This window comes from Suillus subalutaceus (genome assembly GCF_016647625.1).
Source record: "Suillus subalutaceus strain FC151 chromosome Unknown DFJ58scaffold_31, whole genome shotgun sequence".
NCBI lineage: Eukaryota > Fungi > Basidiomycota > Agaricomycetes > Boletales > Suillaceae > Suillus > Suillus subalutaceus.
In genome coordinates, this window is record NW_024540280.1 from 319559 (window position 1) to 342820 (window position 23262).

The 23262-nt window shown below is 47.9% G+C and overlaps 9 protein-coding genes across 9 annotated transcripts; 4 read left to right on the forward strand and 5 right to left on the reverse strand.

Annotated features, from left to right (window-relative positions):
• Positions 1 to 1408: 1408 nt before the first annotated feature.
• DFJ58DRAFT_874158 (uncharacterized protein) lies at positions 1409 to 2274 on the reverse strand (the record flags this gene model as incomplete). Its single annotated transcript, XM_041394388.1, has 3 exons — positions 1409 to 1579; positions 1628 to 2115; positions 2184 to 2274. 3 exons carry the CDS (start codon positions 2272 to 2274, stop codon positions 1481 to 1483), a joined length of 678 nt encoding a protein of 225 aa, XP_041245878.1. The 3' UTR covers positions 1409 to 1480.
• Positions 2275 to 3975: 1701 nt separating this feature from the next.
• DFJ58DRAFT_778671 (uncharacterized protein) lies at positions 3976 to 6788 on the reverse strand. The gene is made up of 5 exons (XM_041389650.1): positions 6220 to 6788; positions 5809 to 6168; positions 5346 to 5756; positions 5003 to 5284; positions 3976 to 4946 (listed from the first exon to the last, which is right to left on the reverse strand). The coding sequence occupies exons 1-5, from the start codon at positions 6557 to 6559 to the stop codon at positions 4228 to 4230; spliced, it is 2112 nt and encodes a 703-aa protein (XP_041245879.1). The 5' UTR covers positions 6560 to 6788; the 3' UTR covers positions 3976 to 4227.
• A 1696-nt stretch (positions 6789 to 8484) lies between these two features.
• DFJ58DRAFT_778675 (uncharacterized protein) lies at positions 8485 to 8885 on the reverse strand (the record flags this gene model as incomplete). The annotated part of the gene is made up of 1 exon (XM_041389651.1): positions 8485 to 8885. A coding segment is annotated over one exon (219 nt), but the record flags the coding sequence as incomplete, so codon positions are not given.
• A 1790-nt stretch (positions 8886 to 10675) lies between these two features.
• On the forward strand, positions 10676 to 11991 carry DFJ58DRAFT_701229 (DOPA-like domain-containing protein). Its single transcript, XM_041383596.1, has 6 exons — positions 10676 to 11151; positions 11205 to 11284; positions 11341 to 11374; positions 11435 to 11531; positions 11586 to 11864; positions 11915 to 11991. Exons 1-5 carry the CDS (start codon positions 10983 to 10985, stop codon positions 11731 to 11733), a joined length of 528 nt encoding a protein of 175 aa, XP_041245881.1. The 5' UTR covers positions 10676 to 10982; the 3' UTR covers positions 11734 to 11864; positions 11915 to 11991.
• A 2166-nt stretch (positions 11992 to 14157) lies between these two features.
• On the forward strand, positions 14158 to 15114 carry DFJ58DRAFT_778688 (DOPA-like domain-containing protein). The gene is made up of 5 exons (XM_041389652.1): positions 14158 to 14390; positions 14448 to 14527; positions 14584 to 14617; positions 14684 to 14780; positions 14841 to 15114. Exons 1-5 carry the CDS (start codon positions 14222 to 14224, stop codon positions 14959 to 14961), a joined length of 501 nt encoding a protein of 166 aa, XP_041245882.1. The 5' UTR covers positions 14158 to 14221; the 3' UTR covers positions 14962 to 15114.
• Positions 15115 to 15165: 51 nt separating this feature from the next.
• Positions 15166 to 17947, reverse strand: DFJ58DRAFT_778692 (cytochrome P450). The gene is made up of 18 exons (XM_041389653.1): positions 17695 to 17947; positions 17525 to 17640; positions 17433 to 17467; positions 17326 to 17385; positions 17126 to 17269; positions 16955 to 17071; positions 16873 to 16900; positions 16635 to 16816; positions 16434 to 16578; positions 16349 to 16381; positions 16186 to 16298; positions 16091 to 16128; positions 16009 to 16042; positions 15824 to 15956; positions 15681 to 15767; positions 15600 to 15624; positions 15406 to 15552; positions 15166 to 15355 (listed from the first exon to the last, which is right to left on the reverse strand). Exons 1-18 carry the CDS (start codon positions 17805 to 17807, stop codon positions 15316 to 15318), a joined length of 1590 nt encoding a protein of 529 aa, XP_041245883.1. The 5' UTR covers positions 17808 to 17947; the 3' UTR covers positions 15166 to 15315.
• Positions 17948 to 18184: 237 nt separating this feature from the next.
• DFJ58DRAFT_715593 (Gpi16 subunit, GPI transamidase component-domain-containing protein) lies at positions 18185 to 20541 on the reverse strand (the record flags this gene model as incomplete). The annotated part of the gene is made up of 11 exons (XM_041384141.1): positions 18185 to 18419; positions 18460 to 18564; positions 18671 to 18827; positions 18862 to 18927; positions 18975 to 18992; positions 19071 to 19128; positions 19176 to 19262; positions 19303 to 19464; positions 19639 to 19719; positions 19864 to 19954; positions 20513 to 20541. The coding sequence occupies 11 exons, from the start codon at positions 20539 to 20541 to the stop codon at positions 18185 to 18187; spliced, it is 1089 nt and encodes a 362-aa protein (XP_041245884.1).
• Positions 20542 to 20935: 394 nt separating this feature from the next.
• DFJ58DRAFT_778702 (DOPA-like domain-containing protein) lies at positions 20936 to 21563 on the forward strand. The gene is made up of 3 exons (XM_041389654.1): positions 20936 to 21029; positions 21097 to 21203; positions 21274 to 21563. The coding sequence occupies exons 1-3, from the start codon at positions 21018 to 21020 to the stop codon at positions 21398 to 21400; spliced, it is 246 nt and encodes an 81-aa protein (XP_041245885.1). The 5' UTR covers positions 20936 to 21017; the 3' UTR covers positions 21401 to 21563.
• Positions 21564 to 21675: 112 nt separating this feature from the next.
• On the forward strand, positions 21676 to 23220 carry DFJ58DRAFT_839926 (tryptophan synthase beta subunit-like PLP-dependent enzyme; the record flags this gene model as incomplete). The annotated part of the gene is given in 9 exon segments (XM_041392560.1): positions 21676 to 21787; positions 21843 to 21980; positions 22046 to 22077; positions 22097 to 22171; positions 22225 to 22312; positions 22372 to 22433; positions 22514 to 22696; positions 22748 to 23061; positions 23115 to 23220. The coding sequence occupies 9 exon segments, from the start codon at positions 21676 to 21678 to the stop codon at positions 23218 to 23220; spliced, it is 1110 nt and encodes a 369-aa protein (XP_041245886.1).
• Positions 23221 to 23262: the final 42 nt, after the last annotated feature.

Below are 23262 nucleotides of genomic sequence, written 5' to 3' on the forward strand. Positions count from 1 at the left end.
TAGATAACTGAATTTCCAAGACACCGATCCGGACACCGGCTGACGATGGATTGTGCAGGCGACCTTTATCGAGTTTTTTCACATGTAGTCGCAAGCACGAAGGAATACCCACAACTCACCTCATCGAGTATTCAAAATCGCACAGATCAAGACAGATCAGGTCACCTTCTTGTTCGCTACGGCGGTGCGCTGGTATAAAACAGAAATTCACGTTTCACCTTGCGCTTGAAGCCAGTCTTTGCATTGCTCTGGAATGCAAAGACGGGGCACAAGAAAAACGCGAGAGGGTCAGCAATGGATTGTGGGGGTAGAAACAGCTTTGGGATATCGCGTAGCCCATCGGCGGCAGCGTCCCTTATATACTGCTTGTGTATCGTACATGTGGTGTCAATCAGTGACTCACCTTGTGAACTTGAAAGCTGTATATTTGTTGGGAACAAACAATGCCAACTTTTCCGAGTCCCGATTCAGACTCTCTTCTGTTCATCATGATCATGATGTGAACGCCTGTGCAATAGTTTACCTTTCACTCGGCTAGAGTACTGATTCACATACGACCTTATAATGGGAGGCCTTGGACGAGATTCTCCATGCAGTTCCAAAGCTGGAGGTTCCTTGTCCGAGTTTGTCTGGAACGATGCCAAGTACTAGCATATCAAATTTTCTTACAATGAAACAATGATAGCCCCATCGCATGCGTCACCTTGGGGATATCGGAGAACAAGGCCAGGGAAGCAGGAAGTGAAGGGATCCCGTGAGCTTCTGGATATCCTCGACTTTGGCATCCCAGGTATTTGCAAGACGAGTGCACCAAGTAGCTTCTGCTTCTACCTTGGCATTTCCCTTGTCGAAGTTCCGCGGCAGGTTTCCTGAGGAGACGAGCCTCTTGGGATTCTCCGCACTACAATCTGCATATCACTAGCTAAGTTCGAACTGGATACAAAGATCCCTCGAGGGTGTTTCCGATGTGAGTGTGCACTGTGCGGTTCGTTGAGGTCTGAGCTTACGGGGAGCTCATTTATACCTTATGTCTTCTTCAGCCCGAGTTACTTCACTAAGAGTTTTTCGTCGCTGTCCTTTGCCGTCGTCATGAAAAGACATCTTTCGTATCCGGTGAAACGCCTGGATTGCAGGAGATCGCATATCATCAATGTTTAACAAAACAGCTCACACTTAGGTTTACTGGGATCTCATTTTTCCAAGTCAAGGTCGTCACAACTTCAGGCCCAACAGTCACTCGAAGAATATCCCAAGGATTTTCAACCGTAATTTCATCCAGTGTCCAACTTCGAGTGGTAAGTTACGTCCGTCGTGGTTTCAACGATGACTCGCGTCTATCAATCTGCCAGTGAGTGTATTGATTAGAGATTCATGTTGATACACCAAAAATAAAATAATATCGCTACAGGACATGGAAGATGCAGTGAAACTCCAGCCAACAACTTGGGTAATGCTACAGCAATAGACGAAAATTAGGTTATCAGAATAATAGGTCATCAGGAAAGGTATGAATATTGCGGAGGATCCCCGCGGATAACTTGCTGGTGATATTCATCGCTGCCGTTAGCGGACTTAGCATCTGCTTATACTTTAGAATCAAACTCACACAGAGGTATGAAAAACTTACCCGTATCTCCCGTGCAGTGCGCTCACCATCGCCAATAAGCAGGGTGCATCCGATATTGTCGATGACATCCTGTTTTTTCTTGTTATTTAGGCTGAGTGGAGGTGGTGCTTTGCGTCTCAATCTCTGAAGCCCCACTACCTTCTCGAGGGCACCAGCATTAGCCTCAGGCTCCGCAAGCGCATCGCGGAGAATATCCAGCGGTACACAATCTGTCTTGGCGTCGTAGTCTCGTTGAGTCGGCGTCAAGATCATAGAACTGTCGTCTGTGCTTGCCGACCCTATCGACGACGCGCGAGAGAAGGCCGTAGGGACAATGTTTTCATCAGCATACTCTGTCACCTTACTCAAGCTCCTCTCCTCCTCGACCTCTCTTCGGTAGGCTGCTAAATCGGGCGGCCAGGTAAATACCAACCGTGCTTGCAGCTCCTCGAACTCCGCGTCATCGTATTCGGTTATGGCGATATTTTTCCAAGGTTTGTGCGACAAGTCTTTGACGGTGCCAATTTCGCAGCAGCAGCATCTGTCTCATGCACGGTGGGCACTTTGGCGCTGACACGAGGAGGCGCGGGTGTAGGAGGCGTGGCCTTTTGACATTCTATAGGTGCATCCGGGTTAAAGTTGATAACGCGAGGGCGAGGGCGAGACATCCAAGAACAGTTGAAGAATGCATGAAAGTAATATTCGCGCAACTGGGTAGACTGTTTGTGCATCGAATTTATCGAGATGTCACAGCATAGTTTCCGTTGCCGAGACACGGATTTTACCGAGGCCACAGACGCGAAGGACGGATTCGGTTCGGCAATGAAATTCAGGAAGAAACCAGATGAGAAATTGATGCTATTCATTATTCACGTGAAGGGTTGACGTGCGATATGGTTCGATTAGGTGGCTTGTGGACTGAAGGAAAGCTGACTGTGGCTTTCGCAAGGGTAGAAAATGGAGAAAACGATTCGTGATGCCGAGGGTATGCAGATACAACTGGGGATATTAAAGCAACGGAACGGCAGAAGAGTATGCAACGAAGCACAGTAGGAACGCGAGATGGTAATACAGCTGAGCTTGGTGATGGCAGGTAGTCAAGAACATTTGGTCAAAGCTGAATTTATAGCCGAACGGGGTGGCACCAATAAACGCCGATGGTGGTCTTTGACTCTTTGTTACTTGATACCTTGAAGAAGACCCGCCAAAGGTCTTTGTGAGACGGATTTTGTCACGCCTTGTGACACATCGTTTAACACCTGCTATGAGGGACAAGGATACGGTAGGCCCGTAGGGTTCATGCTTGTCGGTTACGCCCTGTCCTCATCTCCATGTTTAATGCGGTACATGGGCTGAATAGATTTTGCTCTTGACAAATATCGATCGTTGATCGCGATAACCGAACACGAGAATAATCCGTGGGCCCTTAAATCCTGCAATTTCCAAGACAATGAGGTTTCCACGACGTCATTTTTAGAGAGCCCATTGAACAGGAAGAGGTAATGTCGAAGAGGTCGAACTGATACATCGCTCTTATCTAAAGCAAGCTCGATACGAGTCATTCCCGAGAAACTTCCGAACGTGGGCTCACTGGCTCGACATCTCGTGAGTTTCTAGGCAGCTAGCAGACACAGATTACGTTCCACGTAGTGCGGTGCCGATGTGCCTGGATAAATTGTCAATGAAAATGGTGCGCGGCTAAACATAGAAAGACTTGCCGACAGTTGCCTTGTGGAGTTAAGTTGACCGGGACTTGCAGATGCAACCCGAATGCCTCGCAGCTGAGCCTGGCATAAAGGCTGAAGGCAAGAGCACTGAGAAATCCGGATCGATCAGAATGACCGGAGGTATGGAGGAGTAGCGCACCTCGATGGACTCATCAAGGTCAGACAGGACGCCCTGCTGCTTGAATCTCGTGTGAAGGTAGCTGGCAAGGTTTTCGAGAGTCCATGTTGTTCATAAAATATGATTTTTGATTAAGCAATACTATAGTACATTCATATACAACACCTTGACACTTTGCTTTTTTACTGCTTCATGGATAACTTCGTTGACTGGCCCTTGTCGCTGACTCGGTAGTAGTACTACGGTCTCTTGGACCAGTCTGACCGTTTTCAAACTGGTCCAAAAGACTGTAGTACCTTTAAAGGGGCTCGTATATACCGTTGGAGAAAACTCAACGACGGGACATGCCAGCCCCTTTGAAGGCTCCCTGCCGCATCTGAGATCTGGGCCATATATAATATATTGTAGCTGGCGGGTGCTTATCAAGAGAGACAGGTCATTGTGAAGGGGGTAGTATAGGCTAAAATGAGTACAGGACTAAGTACGAAATAATGTAAAACATACCTTGATCAGCGAGTGTTGAGAACAACACTAAGGTGTACGACAAAGATACAACTATCGGTAAGTTACGTAACGATCAGTGGCTGGTGCGGTACTGTACAGTATGAGTAAGCGCCAACATCCTTGTGCATGAGAACCTATAGTACTTATCGAAAATGAGTGTTGAATGTATGTTTTCGTGCGGTGCGGCAATTCACCTGAGCCCGTAGCTCTAATTGCAAATTCGAAAACTTGATTCAAAAGTAGCACCTCAAACACCATTCGATCCAACGAATTTAAACAACCTCTCCAGGCTCTGGCTCAGATGAATCATCTAACTGCTCCACACCCACACCCATAAACCTACCACCTCCAAAACCAGCACTCGAGCCCGAAGCTCCGGCAAAAGACTGCGCCGAAAGCGGATACCTATACCCACCTTGCACAGAAGAATACGCATGAGGAGGCATAAACCGCTGATCAGGCATAGCAGGTGGAGTAGGATTCGAGGACACCTGCGGTAGAGGGTGCGCAGCCCCAGAACCACTCTCATCCCCAAGTCCTGGCTGATATGGTGCTGAAGCGTGCCCTTTTCGGGAAGTTTGCCCAGCACGGATGATACCAGACTCGGGAATGCCATGGGTGTGAGTGCTGCCTTTCTCTTTCTTGTTACCGTGTTTGGTTGCAGCGCCCTCAAGCTTTGCTTTCTTCTGTCGTTTTGTAGGCTTTTCATGTTCACCCTGCGAGTGCGCATCCTCGACCATTTTTCGCTTCCCATTAGATTTCTGAGATGATTCAGGGTCGAAGGTTTGCAGAGAATATGGGGTGGTGTAGCCGGGAGGAGGAGGCTCGCCTCGAAACCGGATGAACTCCATCGCCCCTTGTTCGATTGCAGTGCAAATGACAGCTACTTTGGCATCTGCTTTGTTACGGTAGTCATTTGATACCGTCCAAATTCGTGTTTGGTCGGGCGTAGTATCGGCAGCGAGGTGGAGCGTCATCGTGCATCCAAAGGCTATATGCAATGAGCATGCGACGCGATATGATGATGAGAAGAAAACGAAAACGGACCATCTTTCTCTTTCTCATAAGTGAAATTAGGATGCCGATTCCTGAGTTTGTTATACTCGGATAAGAGGACGGGGTATACTTGATCGTTCACCCATGTTTTCATCAAAGGCGTGACTCTCGCCTCGACAGCCTTTCCAATCGCGCGCATGTAATCTCCAGCACCGTGAGACAGCGCTTGGAGGCATACGGCCGCCTTTGCATCTGCGCGTTTTGGGAACCTGGGATCGACGAGGTATGCTCTATATTCTGTGGGTCTGTCTAAGCGGAGGAAACAGCCGTGGACTATATGGAGTAAATCATCATCGTGAGGGCGAGTGTTTTATGATGATAGAGGACTACGTACGTCCTGGAGTTCCGTCTGATGTGAAAATGAATGTGGTGGTCAACTTTCCGCCTCTTGCATTTTGTACGAGGGTGTTCATGTATCCAGGCGCACCTAACTCGTTGGCGTCTTTGCTTTCGAACGATTCGGGAAATGGGCGGGGGAGGGATTCGTAGAATGCCTGGAGAGTTGATGGAGGTTGTTTGTTGGCTGAGACGCCATTGATGTCGGAGGAACTGGGGGTTGAGTATAGTTGGGGGGACGCAGGGCGTAGTTGGCCGTTTCCGTGTTTGATAAAGTCGAGAACGCCCTCGCGAAGTGCGGCTTCAGCACACGCGGCCTTTGCTTCATTGTATGTGTTGTAGATGGTATCGGATGCGTAAACCTTGATTACGTGTGGTGAAAGCTCGATTCTGAGGGCACATCCTTGAGCTGCAAGGCCCTTAGTTCAACAGGATCCGGACATCCAAGATTTGATACTTACTGTGACCGACTTTGGGCTCTAGCAATGCAACCCAATGCGGTGCGATGGAACTGCCCCGCCATTCTGCGCAGCAGGTCTCGATTTGCTCAATCGCATTATTGCTGTCTGGATGCTCAGTTGATCCGATCTCTGCCCGTATACGCTCCTGATTTTGTGAGCTATTGATGGAAGCAAGGACGAGTCCGCGTTTAAGTTTGAGCTCTTCAGGATCTCCATGAGTGATGAAATCCAGTGCTCCCATTTCGATCGCGAGAGTGGCTGCAGCAGATTTTGCATCGGATTTGCGAGAGTAGACGGGGTCGGTTGCATAAGAACGAGTACTTCCATTGGGACGAGATATTGTTAATATGCATTTCTTGCCTGTGGAATTATTATGAGGGATGATGAATTGACGTGAGACTGGATACGCACTGCGCTGGCCAGCTTCCTCAATGAATTCAAACTTGAGTGGCTCGATGGATCCAAATATGCGTTGAGATGTTTGATGTAAACGGCTGATAGCATTTGATGAGACGGTGTCAACTGAGGTCTTGGTTATGGCTGGCGTGGGGGGCTGCGGGTGTTGAATGGGAGCATTTTTGAGAGTAGACTGGGTTTCCGGTGGTGGTGGTGGTGGTGGTGCCGCAGTTACTGGGATGGATGGGGAACCGTATAAGTAGTCTGACAAGGGTATGCAACCTATGCTAGCTAGATTTCTGGATACTTGGTCGAAGATGCTGATATTGGCTGCTTTGTGAGTTAGTGATAGCATGAGCGCAATTGTCGTCAAGGGTATTATTCCAGCTGAAGTTTACTGTAGCACGTTATACCTGTGCTCAGCTTCGTCGAATATGCCTGGTTGAAAACTAGGTCAAGCACTGGCGGCCGAAGGTGTCGTAGATATGTATATGATGAATGATCGTTAACCAGCAGGAAAACACAAGGAATTGCAGCTTCGTCTCTTAATATTCATCTCTGGACACATGGTGCCTTTGTATGAGCCCTCTGTATATCTGGTGAAAAATATTTGCTGCTGTGCGAATAGTTTCTGTGCATATTTAAAGTTTGAATTTGAGGTCTTTGAATGGGTTCTCTCGAGTTGTCAACCGCTTCTTCGCCGACTCATTCCTCCAACACACACCTTGCGGTGGAACTCTTCCCAATATTATTTAATGGCATTATATTCTCTTACTCTCAGACTTGAGCTCCTTTACTCGTCAAGCTGCATGGTGCTGGTTATTTACATCCACGCTCACGAGTCACCAAAGTCAGAAGGTATCATCAAGATCCATACAAGTACTCCTACCAGTCAGGTCTCCCATATTTTGTTTCAATGACTGTCTTCCTTGTCGCCAGCGATCTATCATATTACATTGCAGTCTGATTCCGCTTACAATGTTTCTTCCAAGCGAGTGACTGCGCAGTCGTGGGCATCATCTCAAGATGCGGTCAGTGCCACTTTCCAGGTCTTCCATGGGATTTTGTTTGCTGTCGCTTCCGCGTGTTGCTCGCTGGTGCTAGCCACATTGTTGTTGTCGCTGAAATTGAAATCTGGCCCACGACGGTGATTGTAATAACTACTAGGGGCCGTTTCGAAAGGCTGAAAGCATAGCATCTCAAACTCATTTCCATCATCATCGAGATCTCCTTCATCCCGGTCCTCATAGGTCCAGTGGGATGGAAGCCCAGTATGTGGGTCTCAGCATCCGGAACCCACTCATAGTTTCTTCAGAGCCTGACCGAGCTGACTTCCCGAATAAGCGCTGCTCGAAGGCGAACAGACATTCCAGGTCAATATGCGTATGGATCACGTCTGCGCTTCTGCCACTTTGCTTCGAAGGGTCATTCATGCGGCTTTGCAGTCAGAACAGAGCTCTGCGTGGTCAGTGCTGGTGCAGCAAGGGAGGGTGATGCACCTGGTGTGGAGACACATGCTGCTGGTTGGGAATCTATACACGCGGGTACATATTGAGTGCACGGTATTAGGGGGATAATAGTAATCACAAAAGTTCAGCCAGCCAGCGGCGCTGCATTTATAGCCAACGCGTTGGTCAATCAGGGTGTATGTGTTGTCGCTATCTCGCGTTGAATGTTGCTTACAGACAGATTTGGAGGACAGTAACCGAAGTGGTATTAGCTACAAGATGTATCATAGACTGATTTCTGAATACCTCTGGAGAATCTCTGGGATGACTCCGGGTGAGTGATTTGTGTTAGCATTTTTCTTTATTGAAGCAAATAGTTTTAGGGTGGAAGCCGATAGCGACCCCAAGCTGTGCAAGAGAGGGCCATGAGCTCTACGTTGATCCATGGATGTCTGGACTCTCACCTTTATATGATTCGACTGCGCAATGACTCCATCGTCGTACAACAACCGGACCCAAACACTTATACCTCGTTTCAATCACCCCCTTTTTCTAGCCTGTTAGAGGCAGCCGAGCCTGAGGCCTGAGTGATAGGCAGGCTTCCCAAATATCACGGGGACCGGTTGACGCTCTCTCTTTTGTGTTGGTCATAGTATACTTGGTTGGAAAATCGTCGCGGGAGCTAGGCTATTGAAGTCGATGTTAAGTCGGAGTGTCGTAAACAAGGTAATCATCATGAATTCATGATCAACGTTAACGTTAACATTAATTTGTACTAGTATAAGGTAAAACTCCATGATACTATCGATGATACATCACATATATGTTACAATCACCGTTTCCCAAATCTTACTACCCATGTCTCCGCGACGCTCTCACTTCCGGGTAAATGTCTCTTTTTCTCAAATTCCTTGTCCTTCTCCAGCCCCTCAAACATTGAAGTATCCCCCAGCCAATCAATTCTCTTCAGTCGATTGATCTTGTCCTTCTCTTGCCTCGACTTTGCAGCTTTCTCGATTGCTTCCTTCCGTGTCTTATCAACAGCCACGATTGCCCACTCCGCGTCTTCGATGTGCCTTTGTAGCTGTTTATGCAATTCCTCAAAGATCGTGCCGCATGTGATCACAGACCCAGCAGGTGCACGGATCACAATTGACCAAGGGAATGCCTTCGAGATGATGAGAATCTTGAACGTGGGCACCTCTAACGCTGGAACGCGGCTGATTTGTTCCCAGGTAGATGACGCGATCCCTTTTTGCGCGATATCGTAGCGCATGCCTGATCCAACTTGAAGGATGGGGCTAAGGCGATTAGGTCTAGTACTGAGCGGGTCCGTAGAGAACATGTCAAGATCACATAGGTGAGTGATGCAGAAGGGCACATACAATTGAACCTGTGCCGTCGTGTTGGCTGATAGTGCTGGTTGTATTGTCTTTGGTACTGGTCCGTTGGTTAGCCAACGATTTGGATTGGTGCTCATAACGAAGACTGTTGTATAATCAAAATCCATGCTGCGATATACTTTATAGGTTCGTAACGGCGTCAATCTGTCGGAAAGAGCCGTAACCGAAACTCCCCAAAGCATAGGTTTCCGTAGGTCTTCTACAGCACCTTGGTAAGGACTCGCTCGATAACAATGACCGGAGACGCAATCGCTCAGATCAGGGGAAGCAAGTCAAAGAGGCTAAGCCAGGCTGGGCCAGTGCGAGGCGGTAAATGCCACCGCCCATAGCTGAATCATTCGAGATTGACGGCGAAGGCGCTCAGGGGCAATGTAAGAGAAGCTGAATCACTTAGGCGCTTCTCTTATATCACCTGCGCGCGCCGTCGACTGGCAGTCCATGGAACTCGGTTCGTTGAGTGCCACTAGATTAAAATTAAACTCGGCCGTTCGAGAATCTTCCACTTCGTCAATCACAGCACGGGCTATTGTGTTATGCTATGCGCACGCACAGTTTTGCTGTTAAAACGCTGACACGGTCTGTGAGTAATCTGTTCGAATGCTCTGCGTCATGCTCACAGTGTTATGTCTGATACTGTATGACGTGACGCAGTGCTGACTTGAAATGTAAATAGGAGACACAGAACTATGAATGCATAGCCACAGTGCGGTCTTCAGTGCCTTGGGCATCGCGCATAAATGAAGGGATGCAAGCTCTTGGCGACACGAAACACTGACAGAACACAGGTCAATATCATTGGAGCTCAGAAGACACATTGGAAAAGGTGGAGCACAATTGCAAAAGGTGGAGCAGAGACGCAGAGATGAGGGAACAACGTACGCAAGTAGGAGACTGCCGAGCGCGCACAGATTGTGAGCGCTTGAGCGCATGTGGAGCTCAGGTGGAGCACCCACGTGGGGGTAGACGTGAAATGCTTCCGCGGGATCAAACGTTCTGTCCTTAGATATATGTGTCGGATTGCCCTGTTGTTCTTCTTGCCAACCTCGCACACGGAAGATTGGAAGACGTAGACTGACAAAAATAGGGTCATCCTGTAGTGTAAATCCATGATATTGAGCACATAGAAAGTGCTGAATGACGCGGGACTGCGCAAGTTGCTCAAGCCACAGAGTCGGCGATTGGGAATGCATCCACACGTCAATGCACTCATCTACGCACGAGAGTTCGAAAGAACGAAAATCAAAGAGATAAGCACCCATCAGACAGAATATTGGCGCCTGATTTGTTAGACAAAATTGGTCAAAAATAGTACTGCGAGCACGAGACTCGTCGTAGCACCGATCACAGCGCCTTCTTTCACTGTATCTGGACGACAATTTGATGTTGCGTCGTGCTGTGATCGGTGCTGGGATAATTCTTGATTGCTGGAAAATGTCAGGCTTGGGCCCTCATAGTAGTAATGCATCCTTCAGTGATTATTTCTCGCATCATATAGCAGACTCGCATACGTGCAATGTATACTTCAGTGGTAGCTTTTCACAACATAATATGATATGTCACGTGATGATTAGCAAGAAGATGCTTTGTTGCGCCTCAGCTGAGGGCTTTGCAAGACTTTATAAACATTTTAATTCGAACATCACGGAAATTAATATCGCAGCAGTCGCAGCACTACTAATTACTAGTGGTGCAGCATTTTCCTAGTGCGCCTTGCTGCAGCTGACTCGATCATCTGACTCGATCAGCAAATCAATCAATATTGAAATTGGTCAAATGCCTCACTAACTTAACTAATCATTGCACAGACATACTCCAATTGTCCGTATCGGAATATCGTTTGTTCCAATATAAGGTCTCCCCGAGTCGACTCTATTCTTGTCGTTATCGTCCTCGTAACGACACCAACAACCACCGCCTTACAGTAAACATGAATCAGTGGCCGTCTCTTCTAGCAGGTTATGAAGGTGCAGAACCTCTTCCAACCACCTTCAATCCCGATGGAAAATCTCTGTACAACCCACCTGGTCCCCGCTCGGCTGCCTACGACGAATTCCCGAAACAATTCGATCCGTCTAAGAATGGTTTCGACTTCCACAGTGAGCGAGTTTATTACATGTTATTGGTGCTTCGATTTAACCATGGATACTAGTTTACTACATGCCCGCTGTGGCTGCTCAGGCGCAGTATGCGAAAGAACTGTACGAGCGTATAAGGAGAGAGTTTCCAGAGGTAAGCTCTTTCTCTTGCATCATCCAATGGCCGATTGTTCATTCCTCACGACATAGTTACGTATACATAAATTCTGGGATAAACAACACGGTACGCATCCGCTTATCCCATAGTTGCAGTACGACATGGTACTCACTCTTATTTTCGAAGGTCCCCACCCTACCGCCGCATTCGAGGTAGATACATTCAACCCCCACCAGACCGGAGCATTCTTTTCCTGGATTGTTGTCCATCGGGGGCCTTGCGAGTACGTGTCATATTCATAGTATTTCACGTTAGCTTGTTAACCTACACGTTTCAGCATCCTCGTCCACCCGAACACTGGCGATGTACTCAGAGATCACACGGAGTTGGCAACGTGGATCGGAAGGAGGTGGCCGTTGTATGAGGAATGTCTTGAAGACTCGTTCGAGTTGAAGAGATATTTGGATTCGGAGTGTCCTCCTTGAGTACGAAGATCCTCTTTCCTTTTTGTTATCAGTCTTACAGAAACTTGGCATCATTCATTCATGTAGTATACTAAAGATATATCGCGGCTTGTCTTCCGTTTTAGCTGATGCATTCACGAGTGGTCACACCAGTTTGTCTCTATTCAGATGTGTGAGGTGATGCCACGTTGACAATGTTCAGATTCCAGACCTCACGAATACCGTCATGGATAGGGAACATTTTGGCCAGCAGCTCGTGGAAAAGGAGGACGGAATTATTGAGTCGACGAACCCACCGAAGGGACTAGCACCGGCTGTCTTGTACTTGCCAGCCGAAATCTTTATTCGAACTTTTAAGTTTTTGACTACAATCTCTGATCTGCGGCTTGAATGTTCATCCGGGGGTCCTAGACGGTCATTTAAGCCGCAGATCAGAACCGTATTCCCGAGTCTATACTGTTGGCCAGAGTATCCCGACAATGGTGGGACGTTGTAGGCATGGCCAGATTGTGGTGCAGACTCTCCGATTTCTATGTTGACCAATGACGATGACCACTGAGAATGGGAGCAGGCAGCTTTCTACCGTAATTCATGGCTCAAGCAATCAGGAGATTGTCCGATTACAACTTCACCCTGGGTACGCCAAAGGCAGGATGACCAAACTATGGTGCCTCGTTCAATCTTACATGAACAGAGTCTCATCATGTTCGAGAGCGATGTCAAATCAGAATGTTTGCTAGCAGACCTCCATAAATTCACCACCTGGGCTAGAACCAGTACCCAAGCCCAAGGCTCTAGCGAAAGACTGCGCCGTAAGCGGATACTTATGCCCCTCTTGCACGGAAGAATACGCGCGAGGCATAAACCGCTGATAGGATCCAAGGATACCTGCGACAGAGGGTGCGCAGTCCCCGAACCACTCTTATCCCCAAGTCCTGGTTGATATAGTACTGAAACGTACCATTTTGCCCTGCATGGACGATGCCAGACTCGGGGATGCCATGACGATGGGTGTGGGTGCTGCCTTTCTCTTTCTTGTTACCGTGTTTAGTTGTTGGTGGGCCAGCGCCCTCAAGCTTTGCTTTCGTCTGTCGTTTTGTAGGCTTTTTTATGTTTACCCTGCGAGTGCGCATCCTCGACCACCTTTCGTTTCCCGTTATATTTCTGAGACGATTCAGAGTCGAAGGTCTACAGAGAATATGGGGTGGTGTAGCCGGGAGGAGGAGGCCTCACCTCGAAACCGGATGAACTCCATCGCACCTTGTTCGATTGCAGTGCAAATGACAGCTACTTTGGCATATGCTTTGTTGCGGTAGTCATTGGATACTGTCCAGATACATGTTTAGTGTTTGGTTGGGCATAGGATCGGCAGAGAGGTGGGGTGTCACCATGATCGTGCATCCAAAGGCTATACGCATTAACGAGCGTTGTAGACTTGTCGTCTAGGGTATCGAATATCTTCCTGGTCGAAACCTATGTCAAGCACTAACAGCCGAAGGTGTCGCAGATATGTATATGGATGATGGAGGAAAAATATTTGCTGTTGCGTGAATAGTTTCTGTGCGAGGTCGTTGAAACTTGATAGTACAATTTAGACTCGGACGGTCATGGGCCATGGCACACCTTTCCCCGGGCACCGACCTTGATTCCGAGGCAGCCCTCCTCACAGCCTTCGCACACTTCCAGGCTTACTATCTCTGCTTCGTATTCATCTCATCTTTCGGCGCTGCGCACGCTTGAGCCGGTAGCTTGTTCAGCGATGAATTCCGTCCCCACAGATCTGGCAGCACATATGCATTCGGTGTGTCCGACTATGTGAGCGGGGATGCAGCTTGCAAGTGAGCTAGAGGGTGCGTTTCAGCTTCAACATCACGGTTCAACTGTGAGGACGCGAGCACGGCGTAAGAGCAACTCCGGGCCCGGAGCTGCACAGCGCTTGCGGCAATGTCCGTACACACGAAACTTTTTCCCACTCGCATTCTCCACCCTCGAATACTTGCCCAAGTTTACATGCAGCGTACCAAGGTCTAATGCGCTCGAGTTCAACCTCTCCAATTTGCCATCTGTGGTTATACCCTGGGGTTATATCATGTGAGATATATCCCGGTGTATCATGGTCGACTGATCAACCAGCACTGTGGAGATCTAAATCAGTTCTTTAGAACCGACCATTTGCAATACATCTTCGATGTATACAAGTGCCGCATGTTCACGAACTTCCTTGCGCCGCCTCAGACTAGACTGGTGACCAGCCCGTCTATGTATATGAGGCACCTCAGACAAATGTGTATCATATTTTTGGAATGCCTTACTAATCCTCCAGGACATAGTGCCTTCCAAAGCTGACTAGCGCTGACTAGTGCTGACTATCCATCCGTCCGTACCGGAAATTATCTGTTTACTCCTTAATCCTATAAGGTCTCCCCGAGTCGACTTTGTCGTTAGTGTCCGTTCCTCGTAACAGTAAACCGACCTCACAGAAACCAACACCCCCTATCCTACAGTCAACATGAGTCAGTGGCCATCTCTTCTAGCAGGGTATGAAGGTGCAGAGCCTCTTCCAACTACTATCAATCCCGATGGAAAATCTCTGTACAACCCACCTGGTCCGCGCTCGGCCGCCTACGATGAATTCCCGAAACAATTTAATCCGTCTAAGAATGGTTTCGACTTCCACAGTGAGCGAGCCTATCACACATGACTTAATGTTGCCCCGATTTCACAACGGATGCTAGTTTATTACATGCCCGCCGTGGCTGCTCAGGCGCAGTATGCGAAAGAACTACACGAGCGTGTAAGGAGGGAGTTTCCAGAGGTAAGCTCTTTCTCCTGCATCATCCAATAGCCGATTATTCATACCTCGCGATGTAGTTGCGGATATATAGGTTCTGGGATAAACCAGTCGGTGTGCATCCGCTTATCCCATCGATGCAGCACTGCGTGGTACTCACCCTTACCTTATTCTTTTAAGGTCCCCATCCTACCGCCATGTTCGAGGTAAATACATTTAGCCCCCACCAGACTGGAGCATTATTTTCCTGGCTTGTCGTCCATCGGGGCCCTTGCGAGTAAGTGTCATATGTATAGTGTTTCACGTTAGCTCGTTAATCCAGCTGCGCGTTTCAAAGCGTCCTTGTCCACCCGAACACTGGCGACGCATTCAGAGATCACACAGAGTTGGCGACGTGGATTGGAAAGAGATGGCCATTGTATGAGGAGTGTCTTAGGCCTACTCGTACTACATTGTAGTTGAAGAGATACTGCATTCTCAACTCACATTATTATCAACTACACTTGCTACAGTATCCGACGCTGGCTCGTATTGCAAGCGATTATTTACCGACTGTTGGGAATGGAATCTGTGGTCAAATAATAGATAAAGGATTTTGCTGTACAGTGTCATGACAATGTGGACGTCCAGGTAGTGATGTTGCCTCGTCAATGAAGGCAGCTTACATGTTTCAGCAGGAATCATCTTGGAGATGTCAAACTAAACATCTAATGTAGTCACAAGATACTTATAGAGTGAAAGCCAAGCCAAGTGTATATTATACTTGCGTGCATGTCCAACTTGGTGTATACTATTATTCCCAAGTCTTCTCTTTAAGTCCTCCGTCTGAACACCAGGGGAAGGCGGGTTGGTCTAAACAGCCATGAATATTTCATCTTACAGGAGCAGGAAGTTCAACGTACGCCAGAGTAAGTATGCTTTTTGCGTCAAGTACTCTCGCCTTGCGCTGCTCATACGTTTCGCCAGCAAATTGTGGCTCATCCTTGATCGAAATGACATATTGCGAAATCAAAATGGTGAGAACAGCTGCTCCCTCGGTTTCCGAGAACCTGAGCAAATTCAAATGGATGACCAAGAATAATGACAATATACTCACTTTCTTCCTACACAACCTCTATAACCTTAATTGGTATGGGCGTCTTCAAGTTCGTTCTGAGCAAGATGTTAAGACACTTACCACTACTGAAAGGGAGGAATGCATCTCGGTTCCAGTCACCCAAGAATCGTTCGGGTTTAAACGCGGATGGATCTTCCCAATACTTAGCTGCAATCATGCGCCAGGTCGTTATTGCATCTCTTTGCGTCTGGCAAGTATCTTACGATTGTAGTGAAGTCCAGGCACGTCCAGTGTAAGACCCAATCCCTTAGGCACAACGACTGTTTTCAGCGTCCCGTTCTCATCTGTGAGAGTGAAGGTCGTGTCTTCGGCACTTGTCTTTGGCACAGTGCAAACCTGCACCTGAAGTTAACAAAATCGCTCAGAGATGTTTGCTCCACCAACATACAGGGGGGAACATCCGCAGTGTTTCGTTGAACACGCTGCCACGATGTCAGCCCATAATCCGGTCGATTTAGAGGCAAACTGACGCAGAAGAGTAGGCCAATGATGGCATATCATCATAAGTCTGTCAAAAACATCGTGAGCCTGACCATATAGCTGTCTGTAATTCAGGGGTTCATACAGGAATTCTTCCATCAGGCAGTACGCGCTTGATGTGTTGGTACATTTCTTCTTGCTTATCGGGATGTAACGCCAATAGTGCGAACGCAAAAGACAATGTATGGGCTGTCGTCTGTGAGGAGTTGTCAGCGTGAGGTAAAAGTGTGGAAGGGATGTAGTACCCTCGTGTCCCGCGACCAAAAATATGAAGATATTACCTGTTGGACAATGTCGCCATGTTCTGCTACAGAATCTGAAATTGTAGCTTACCAATTAATTCGCTGTCGCTTAGCTTTACTTCATCCTTCAACAAATCATTATCGTCATTTGCTGACAATAAACTAGATAATAGGTCGTTGCTATTTTCTTCGTGCTGGGATCCCTGCCGTTCGTGAATCATCTCTGTAAGGTATTGCTACAAAAGAGGGTCATTAAACATGTCAAGTAGTCAGCCACAATTATGGTACAGACATGCAATTCATCGAAGGCAAGCCTTGCATGCCTAAAACGTTTAGTGAATCCCATGGCCCATCTCGGTACTAATAATTTAATGGTGAGGTCCTGTGTCACTGTGTGGAGAGCATCTTTGAAAGTCAGCTGGTGTCCGAGTGGGACCACAGCGTCCTCTTTCCAGGATATAGGACGACCAAAGCCTGGAATGAATTCACTATATCGACAGCTACTTATTGATAATGCCGATCATGCTTACCTGCAGCTCCGATCACGAACAGGGCAATCTAGTGATCCGAATGGAATCAAAGGAGCACAAAGGTGGCATCAAGGACTCTCACTGGCAAAGTCAAATCCACGGAGTGATTGACAACCACTTCTTCTTGATCAGCCCACATTGTATCAAAAAGGTCGAGCATGATCTGTATCGTTACATCCCAAACCAATCTATTGTTCCTCTTCAAGTTATAAGTTAGGAAGCTCTGTTGTGCGCACGGACATCAGTTACTAACCTCTGAAAACGCAGGTGCGACGATCTTGCGGTAACGCTTCCATTCGTTGCCTTCGGAAGCAACAATATTTTCGCCGAAAAAGTTCAATATGGCGTATTGGCCAAGAGGTTTCGGGAAGCGTCCTCCACGAGACCAAACAATGTCCTTTGAAATGAATAATCAATTTATCAGGCTTTCAAGGTCGAAATAGACGGACATACCTTAGTCACATTGGCGTCTGCTATCAACAGCGAACCCCTTGCTTTCGGCCAGCACGCCGCCTGAAACCATTGGTCTCTGATACACCAAAATGTTGCAAGCAACTTACAGTAGAAACTATATCGAGGCCTCTCTCCGCAAAGGCTTCCAAAATTTACGTTAACTAGGGGGAATGAACTGACGTGAAAATGTTCGACGTACGGCTATGCTTTGAGAACCAAGAATGATCATGACCTAAGGTCAACAAGGGGGTCGGGGGAAACAGATTTCCGAGCACAGTTGAATTACTAAGAATTGTTCTGTATCCTGGAAGATGACTATGCAGTATAATTAGTTCCATGTAAGTAATTCGATAAGGTTGGTCAACTCACTGGATGCTTGCCAATAGTCGACGGAAATCCAGGAAGAGCTGCAATGCGCGCAGTGCAGCCACAGAACCCACCAATATTGAAAGGGTCCCCAACGACAAACCCGTGACAATCATGCTTGCGGGGGCGTTGAAAATGAAGACGTCGTGAGCACGCGACGCAATGCTCCGCTTACCAGCAGCTCTATCATATACGCAGGATGCTCAGCCAATTTCAAACCCAGTGATTTTCGGAATAAACTATTATTATTACCGCGGGCACACCGTCGCGAGGCTCAGACCACTCCCTTCCGACGGATGACAAAAAACCCTGGCGGTGGGACATATTATGGCCAGTCGAGAACTGCAGGCACCTGGGCAGATGCCGCCGGAGCATATATGTGGATCAATTCCATCGACAGGCGTGTGTGTGGATCGAGTCATCGAGTCACCCAGAAAAGGACAGCAGATTGCATGAACACTAAATTAGTATAATGGGATTACATTGGCCTCGGCTATCCTTGAGTCTTTACCACGACCCACTTGCGTGTCAGTAAATTGAAGATGCTCCCGAAAATCAATCTCATGAGCGTACAACTGGGGACAATGACGTTATAGGGCATGCTGAGATCTGGGGTGGGGAGGTCGACAAAGAGCATCGGGGTATAAATCCTCTCCCAATCATAACTCGAAGAGGTTTCGTGAGACGCTTGAGGGAGGGGGAAAAACATCCCTGGTAGATCCCAGCCTCTCGTGGATGTTCGGTGTATTTTAGAAAAACTTTGTTAACCTCCATTTGAGCGTTGTCTTGAGTGGAATTGTGAGGACAGCTTGCAACATCGAGGGAGAGAGGCGGTCATTAGATTGCGGCGAAGGTGGATGATATTTTTTAGTCCTGAAAGTAAGTCGCCTAAATACACAAGATAATCAGCAAAGACAAACTTCGTATGGCCGTAAGTCATATCTGTGAGTTGATTTCGACTTTCAGGGTGTGCATCTACAACGTGACGAATGCAGGCATCATCTCCAGATAACCTGCCGATATCTTCTGAGGAGAAGCATTGGTCGCAGACACAGGTAGAACGCCTCGTGTTTGCGTTGCACCATGAATTGTTCGTTTCACGCTGAGCGGGATGAGCGGTGTTGATGGTGGCAGTACTGCGTTGATGAATTATCAGTGAGCCAGTTGTACGGGTGGAAAGGGCCTTGCGATACTGGAAGCAACGCTCACTCGCCCAGTACATGGCAAAGTTGGATGCTTTGACACGTTAATGGTTCAAAATTATTGCAGGGAAAATAACGCACAGGATAAGTCATAAATGGCTAAACTATCGACATGAGTGGGATTTTCAGGGGTGATTTAGTGGTCCTTCTCTTCCGGTAGAATAATAGTGATAGAACTGGAGCTCGCTACCGGGCATGATCGTTCAATGGAGCGATCAAACAGTGGTTGAAGATTCTAGTCTGTCAACATTGTCAGCGAGGGTTATATCATAAATCGATTACTGGCTCACCTCGCCGCTTCCCTGCGCTGGTTCGCACTGGATTGAATACTGCTTGTAAGGTCAGTTTTAAGTCCACACCAGTGTCTTCCTTCCTATATCCCCATGTCATGCCAGTCCGCATCAAACACCTTCTGAGGATTGAGAAGTGCAGCAAGCCCTGCATGGCTCTTGCACGGAAGTAGCTTCAATAAGGGCTTTATATTCACTGTGTAAACATTCTCTGAAGGAAGTGAGGCGTGCCGAAGTTCATGTGGGGAAAAAGTAGGGGTAAACAGGGTGACAATGTTCGTCTGTAATCCAGCGACCCAAGAGAAGCGCAAAGGAGCCCTGAAAGTCATTTCGAAGACCAGACCATCGTTCATCCACTGACAGAATGATCACAGCCATTCGTTGAGCATACACACGTCGTTACCTCACTAGCGCGCATCCAAGCCCATAGATCAGCGCTCAGCTCCAGAGCCAACCCCAGCTTCATGAGGATGCGCCCAGTTGTCATAATTCCATTTTCCAGCGCCGAGAGTCGGGTGCAGCTCAGTGATCGCGTACTCGCGTAGGATTTGACCAAGAGTCATTGGGAACAGGGTTTAGTGCTGGGCGGTGCAGCTCGTATAGTTCAGGAGTGATAAATAGCGATGGTCGACTCACATTCATCTAGTTGTCCCATTGAAGGCCTCCAGATTTCGTGGAACTGCACCCTCTAGAACAGTCGCAAAAGAGAACGTAGTCGACACTCGCCCATCTCTGAGTGGTTGTATACGGTGATCTTGCCTACAAATTTCCCTCCGATATAGGGCAAAGGATGGAGTACACAGGTAAGCTAAGAAAATCCAGACTGAGGCGCGACGTAATCATATTGTCAAGCAAAAGGAGCTTCAGAATGCGCTGGGGACGAAATGTCACGTGCTCAATATTCATGAATCATTACTACCACCATGGTCGTGCAGCACGCCGCAGGCGCGCGGGAAAGCTGTAATGGGGTCCACGTTAAGTCTGTAGCTATTCTCAATAAAGACACGATACGCCGGCGACTGGTTTGGAGTCCTTCTACAGCATTTGAAAATGATTCAAGTTCTATTGATTTCTGATGCCCCTATCGAGGGACTCAGAACGGTCTGCTGATAAGTTAAGTTCAAGTGGCTATGTATCAAGGTTTAAACTTGACTGTAAGATATGACTTTCGACACCGGACATCACCCTCACTCCTCGTTATGTGCGCACCCACCTTTGGTTCTGCGTCTCAATCAGCGTGTTAATCCCCCCCCTCCGAGTATCAAGGATCTCCCTCAGTCATTTGATCCAAGACTGAGGTGAGCTCTTCTACGTACACTTTCACCCTACCTAATCCCTTTCCCGCTCCTAGGTATCATCTATAGCTCAGTCTTTTAATCCAAGACTCAGTCTCTCTCCCGTTCCCAGTCCGAACCTCTTCATTCGTAAGACTAGTATCCCACGACAAACAATGAGCCAATGGCCATCTCTTCCAGAAGGGTATGAAGGTCCAGAACCACTTCCAACCACTCTCAACCCGACGGAAAATCCCTATACAACCCACCCGGTCCGACTCGGCCGCCTACAAGGAATTCCTGAAAGAAATTGATCCGACTCGGAATGGCTTCGACTTCCACAGTGAGTGTGCCCCATGTGATTGAAGCCTCAATTTCACAATCGAATACCAGTTTTCCACGTGCCCTCTGTACCTGCTCAGGCGTAGTATGCGAGAGAACTATATGAACGTATAAGGAGGGAGTTTCCGGAGGTAGGGTCTTTCTCTCTCTGGCGTTGACAGTAGTTGTTCATTCATTAATTTTCTCCGTGAGGTAGTTGCGTATCTACCAGTTCTTCGATGAAGCAGTCGGTGCGCATCCACTTATCCCATAAAATTAGCAGCACCGCAGCGCGGTACTCACCCTTTTCCATCCCAGTCTGGGCCCCACCCTACCGCTATGTTCGAGGTAAATACATTCACGCCGCACCAGACCGGAGCGTTCTTTTCCTGGCTTGTCACGGTCATCCATCGGGGGCCTTGCGAGTACGTATCACATCAAACATCTATAATAGTACCTCGATGTTTTTGAAACTTGCTAACACACGTTTCAAAGCGTCCTCGTCCACCCGAATATAAATGATTTATACAGAGAGCATACAGAGTTGGCGACATGGATTGAGAGGAGATGGCCCTTGGATGAAGACCGTCTGAAGAATAGGACGAGGAAGTCGTATATTTGAATTTTGAGCGTCTTCCTGTGCGGAATCGTTATCCTGTGTACAGGATGATCTATAAGTCGGGTGGAGTAGATTAACGCAAGTATGTATGTATACTGTTTTATGTATTTTGCTACAAATTCCGATTCCGGAATGGTCAATAGATCCGAACCGATTCGGATTCCGATATATGGAACGATATGAGCGTCGTCATGCATTTAGCTGTGGCCGATCAGCCCATCTTTTATTTATTTTTTTCACCACAACCACCACCAGGTCCACCACCTAGTACTACTATCATGGAATTCACTCCAAGACGTATACTAGACAACGCGCTCGACGCAGTAGGCAACACGCCCCTCATCCGGCTCGACAAGATCGCCGCTGAACAAGGCCTCAAGTGTAATCTCCGTACGTGATATTACTGTGGAGCCCAATATCAAAACTAACGCCCATTTCAACCCAGTGGGTAAACTGGAGTTTGTCTCTGCCGGTGGTTCCATCAAGGACAGGATCGCAAAAGCGATGGTACTAGCCGCCGAAAAAGAGGGTAAACTTATTCCGGGGAAGAGCGTCGTTATCGAGCCGACGTCTGGGAATACCGGTAAGTGTCTTCCCGAGTCCCTACGGATCTCGAGCGATTTTAACATGATATGATATGATATGAAGGAATTGGACTCGCGATGGCGTGCGCGATCAAGGTAAACACGTTACGCCCAGGTGCCTGGATGGTTACTGAATACTACAGATAAGGGATACTCGGTCGTGATTACTATGCCTAAGAAAATGTCGCTTGTGAGAACTGCGTTTGATCACATGCTGTTCGCTGATGAAAAGGGTTTTTTTAGGAGAAAGAGGCGCTCTTGAGGGCGCTTGGCGCACAGGTTGTTCGTACGCCTGATGAAGAGCCTTGGGATTCGCCCAGGAGCCATATAGGTAGAGCATTCTACTGGCATGTTTCAACCCCTCGTGGCTGAATTCCTTAACGATCGTAGGTGTTGCGTGCAGGCTTCAGCGAGAGATTGAGCATGGGATTATATTGGATCAGTATCGGAATGTAGGTTCTTTGAAGGAACAGTTGTTTTTTTCTTTTGCTGATTGGGTGTACACAGGTGAAACAACCCGCTCGCTCATGAGTATACTACCGGACCTGAGATCATCGCCTCGGTCGTCTCAACCCCATCCACGCGTACAAGACCCTCCTCGATGAAAGTTGACGCATTCGTCGCTGGTGCTGGTACAGGCGGCACCATCACAGGCGTCTCACGCGCACTCAAGAAGACGCATAATGCAGACTGCATCGTAGTCGGTATCGACCCAGTAAGCTACGCATAGCCATCTCCGTTTAGCTCTCACTCATTTTCCCTCGAGATCGGTAGCATCCTTGCGGTGCCGAACAGTCTGAACATCAGCGGGGTAGGCAGCCCATACGTCGTGGAGGGTATAGGGTATGATTTCATTCCTGATGTTCTTTCTCGGGATGAGGCGGATGTGAATCATTGGGTGAAGACGTGTGATGAGGATGCGTTCAAGGCTGTGCAGGCTCTTATGAGGAAAGAGGGCTTGCTTGTTGGTGGGAGCAGCGGAAGTGCCCTTTGTGGTGCTTTGGCTTGGCTTCAGACGGAACAGGGGCAAAAGGTTGCTGGGACAGAGGGATTGAATGTTGTTGTTCTCCTTCCGGATGGGTGAGTCGTTACTTTTTGAATTGTTGGTTTGCACAGCTGAACTCGCCTTGCAGCATTCGGAATTATATGAGCAAGGAGTGGTTTTTGAAGAATGCATTCCAGACGGAGCATTCAGACCTCGCAACTCGGATTTCGGGCATTTGGCTCAAGAGGAGATAATGCCAGTTCAGCAAGCTAATCTCTAGTGCGGACTTGGACTTG

Coding starts and splice junctions, on each gene's coding strand:
- DFJ58DRAFT_778671 (XM_041389650.1), bottom strand. CDS start 6,559: ATGCTATCACTAACTCACAAAGCAGCCAATATCAGCATCTTCGACCAA. Junction 6,169..6,219: donor TGAGGAAGCTGGCCAGCGCA/GTGCGTATCCAG, acceptor ATAATTCCACAG/GCAAGAAATGCATATTAACA. Junction 5,285..5,345: donor ATCAGACGGAACTCCAGGAC/GTACGTAGTCCT, acceptor TACTCCATATAG/TCCACGGCTGTTTCCTCCGC.
- DFJ58DRAFT_701229 (XM_041383596.1), top strand. CDS start 10,983: ATGAATCAGTGGCCGTCTCTTCTAGCAGGTTATGAAGGTGCAGAACCT. Junction 11,375..11,434: donor ATTCTGGGATAAACAACACG/GTACGCATCCGC, acceptor TTATTTTCGAAG/GTCCCCACCCTACCGCCGCA. Junction 11,532..11,585: donor GTCCATCGGGGGCCTTGCGA/GTACGTGTCATA, acceptor TACACGTTTCAG/CATCCTCGTCCACCCGAACA.
- DFJ58DRAFT_778688 (XM_041389652.1), top strand. CDS start 14,222: ATGAGTCAGTGGCCATCTCTTCTAGCAGGGTATGAAGGTGCAGAGCCT. Junction 14,391..14,447: donor GAATGGTTTCGACTTCCACA/GTGAGCGAGCCT, acceptor AACGGATGCTAG/TTTATTACATGCCCGCCGTG. Junction 14,528..14,583: donor TAAGGAGGGAGTTTCCAGAG/GTAAGCTCTTTC, acceptor CTCGCGATGTAG/TTGCGGATATATAGGTTCTG.
- DFJ58DRAFT_778692 (XM_041389653.1), bottom strand. CDS start 17,807: ATGATTGTCACGGGTTTGTCGTTGGGGACCCTTTCAATATTGGTGGGT. Junction 16,901..16,954: donor CCGTGGATTTGACTTTGCCA/GTGAGAGTCCTT, acceptor TCGGATCACTAG/ATTGCCCTGTTCGTGATCGG. Junction 16,129..16,185: donor TGCCTGATGGAAGAATTCCT/GTATGAACCCCT, acceptor TGTTTTTGACAG/ACTTATGATGATATGCCATC.
- DFJ58DRAFT_778702 (XM_041389654.1), top strand. Junction 21,204..21,273: donor ATCCATCGGGGGCCTTGCGA/GTACGTATCACA, acceptor CACGTTTCAAAG/CGTCCTCGTCCACCCGAATA.